The sequence below is a fragment of the Eriocheir sinensis genome, chromosome 49, assembly GCF_024679095.1.
Source record: "Eriocheir sinensis breed Jianghai 21 chromosome 49, ASM2467909v1, whole genome shotgun sequence".
NCBI classification, from domain to species: Eukaryota; Metazoa; Arthropoda; class Malacostraca; order Decapoda; family Varunidae; genus Eriocheir; species Eriocheir sinensis.
This window is the reverse complement of record NC_066557.1, coordinates 4,953,098-4,956,141: the sequence shown is the minus strand read 5'-3', so window position 1 is coordinate 4,956,141 and position 3,044 is coordinate 4,953,098. Positions and strand designations below refer to the sequence as shown.

Below are 3,044 nucleotides of genomic sequence, written 5' to 3'. Positions count from 1 at the left end.
GTCATATCTCCCAATCTATATTAGTCCAACTTCTCTTTCATTGTATGGACACTGTGTGTGTGTGTGTGTGTGTGTGTGTGTGTACTATGAAAAACAAGTAGAGCTTCCCACGTGTCCCTTTGACGTATCGTTTCCTGTTCCCCGTAGGAGCCCTGGCAGGAGTTCTGCGTGGAGCCTCCGTGTGGCCAGCTTAACCTTGCTAACCCCGCCATATATGACGTGTTGGGGCACATATACCGCGAACTGATCGACATCTTCGCCCCCGTTGACATCTTTCATTATGGCGGCGATGAAGTAAGGGCTGGAGGAGGGAAGTGTACTACATACAAGTGCCAATGTGTCCTGTGTTACCTTTATGAATACCAGTGTTTATCCTCTATCTCTCAGGGCCACCTGTATAAACTACTAGCCTGGACCGTAACGGTTCTCGAGTCCTCACCCTCTCCCTTCACTCCCCCTCAGGTCAACCTCAAATGCTGGAACACAACGGAGGAGATCGTGACATGGATGACAGCCAACGGACACGGTCTTGATGCTGATGCTTACTACAGGCAGTGGGGGGTGTTCCAGGAGAAGGCGCGGCAGCTGCTGCAGGCGGCTGCTGGGGCTGGACAAGGACACAGGAAGGAGGTGGAGGGCGTCTTGTGGACCTCAGAACTCACAAATCCAGCTCGTCTCAACACCTTCCTCAACTCCTCCCAGTACATCATCCAAATCTGGAGTACCCGACAGGACCCAGTCATCAAGGAGGCCTTGACTAGGGGGTACAGGGTTATCTTCAGTAACCACGACGCCTGGTACTTGGACTGTGGCGCCGGGGCGTGGGTGGGTGAGGGAAACAACTGGTGCAGTCCGTACAAGGGATGGCAAACAATGTACGACAATAGCCCGCATGATATCGCCCTGACCCTTACTGGCTCCTCGCACCCCGGCCAGATTCTCGGTGGTGAAAGTGCAATGTGGACCGAACAAGCGGACACTTCCACTATTGACTCTAAGGTAAGAAGGCGTGGAAGGTGATTGAAGAGCTTGGCTGTACCCACAGAGATTTTGGTTGGCGAAGCTTCCCTCGGGCCCGACCTAATGAGCCCTTCTTCCATTGGCTGTAGGTAATGTTTTCACCTGCCTCCCACATCCCCTGCATGCAATGAGGCACCAAAGCGTGGGCCTGAATGTTAGATGACTGCTTACCTTTGATTAGGAGCTCACCAACCGCATAGGAACATGGGACTCATTTTTCCATTCTTTTCCATTTTCACAAGGAAACACAAAAATATCAAGAGATTACCAAAAAAGAATAGGCCAGTCAGTAAACTCGTCGCAGCTCCAGAGAGATGTTTATTTATCATCCACTCTTTTCATCTGTAACTTTCTGTAACCTCCATAGGCAACGCACTCGTATTTGCATTAGCTATACATCAGCTTAATTTGCTTCCTTCATTCACTACTTTACTGAATATTGTAAAACAGTTCTTGCTCATCTCCTTCCTGAATTTTGAGTACTCCAACTTCTAGCCAATATTAATGGTCCTCACTTTTTTTCAGCCTAAGTACTTCATCACCTTTCGCCATGTAATCTGTCAAGAACTTTCCCTCCTCGCCCTTCTGAGTGTGTGTTGTCCTGTGCAGGTGTGGCCCCGCGCGGCGGCTGTGGCAGAGCGGCTGTGGACCAACCCGGCCACTGGCTGGCGTGATGCGGAGACTCGCTTCATCCACCACCGGCAGCGGCTGGTGCGGCGCGGCGTGCAGGCGGAACGGATACAGCCTCAGTGGTGCCACCAGAACGAGGGGCTCTGCTATCTATAGTGCCACTCATGACAGCCAGGAGTGCCTTTCCTTCTCACAGTGCCCTTGTAACACTTCTTTCCTCCGAAGTCTGAGGTATAATGATGGGTAAGAAGAAAAGCGACAGGGAAGAGAGGAAAACCTGAGGGAAGAGGATAAGAAAGAAACAAGTCGAAAGGAAAAGAAGTGAAGAAGCGATAATGATTTTAGAGAGAATGTTTATCATCATTATGTGGAGTCTACACTCTATTATGTAAATACATCCTCCCTCTCTCTCTCTCTCTCACACACACACATACATTGGTACTGCCTTTCCACCTCCTCCTTTGTTTCTGTTTATATATTTTCTCCTCCCTCACCTTCCTCTTTTTATTTTGTTGTGATACTTTTTTTTTTCTCTTATCATCCTTTTTTCTCATGTTTGCTTGTCTGTACCTCATCTTCACTCATACCAATTACATAGTATTATCTCTACTCTTTCTGTTAATCTTTTTTTTCTTGTTATTTTACGCCTTACTTGTTTTCTTTATGTTCCTTCTCAATAATACTCATATAATCTTTTTTTTTATCTCTTCCTTTGTCTCATTCTTCACTTCACCTTCAATTTTTTCCTCTCACCTGTACGAGTTCATGATAGGTAACCTGAAAGAGAAAGTTACCTGGAATGTTGCTCTCTCTCTCTCTCTCTCTTTCGGTTGCTTTCATTTTACCTGTGTGTGTGTGCCAGCCGTTCCCCTACGGAAGGTGAACAGGGGCTACACGCGAAAGAAGATAAACCCAACTTATCTTTACCCGGCCGGGGAATGGAACCCCAGTCCTTCTGGTTGTGAGACAGACGTTCTATCCACTGAGCTACCGGGTCGTGCGTGTGTGTGTGTGTGTGTGTGCAAACTCCAAATTACTCAAGACCAAGAAATATTATTATTATTATTATTATTATTATTATTATTATTATTATATTTATTATTATTATTACTATTATTATTGTTTTTGTTGTTGTTGCTGCTGCTGTTACTACTACTACTACTACTACTATTATAGTCAGTTTCAATCCATCTGTTCACTAGCGAGTGTAAATGTGGCAATGTGCATTGCTGGTTCGTGCTTGAGCGAAAATCGTCTGTTGTGATAAATATTTAACCTTTAAAATATATAAATAGTTGTGGGATTAGAAAAATCACGGAGATACAGAAGACACGAAGAAATGGAAACGGATGGCCGGCAGAAGTAATCCCTTAGAGGAAAAGCCGAATGAAGAA

At 45.9% G+C, this 3,044-nt stretch overlaps 1 protein-coding gene across 1 annotated transcript in view; it reads left to right on the top strand.

The window, feature by feature from the left end:
• Nucleotides 1-2,686, top strand: part of LOC126981623 (chitooligosaccharidolytic beta-N-acetylglucosaminidase-like) — a 4,849-nt gene extending 2,163 nt beyond the window's left edge. The window contains exons 3-5 of the mRNA XM_050833060.1: nt 148-294; nt 463-999; nt 1,630-2,686. Of these exons, the coding sequence (XP_050689017.1) occupies nt 148-294; nt 463-999; nt 1,630-1,806 (861 nt within the window). The 3' untranslated portion in view covers nt 1,807-2,686. The remainder of the gene's footprint in view (nt 1-147; nt 295-462; nt 1,000-1,629) is intronic.
• Nucleotides 2,687-3,044: the final 358 nt, after the last annotated feature.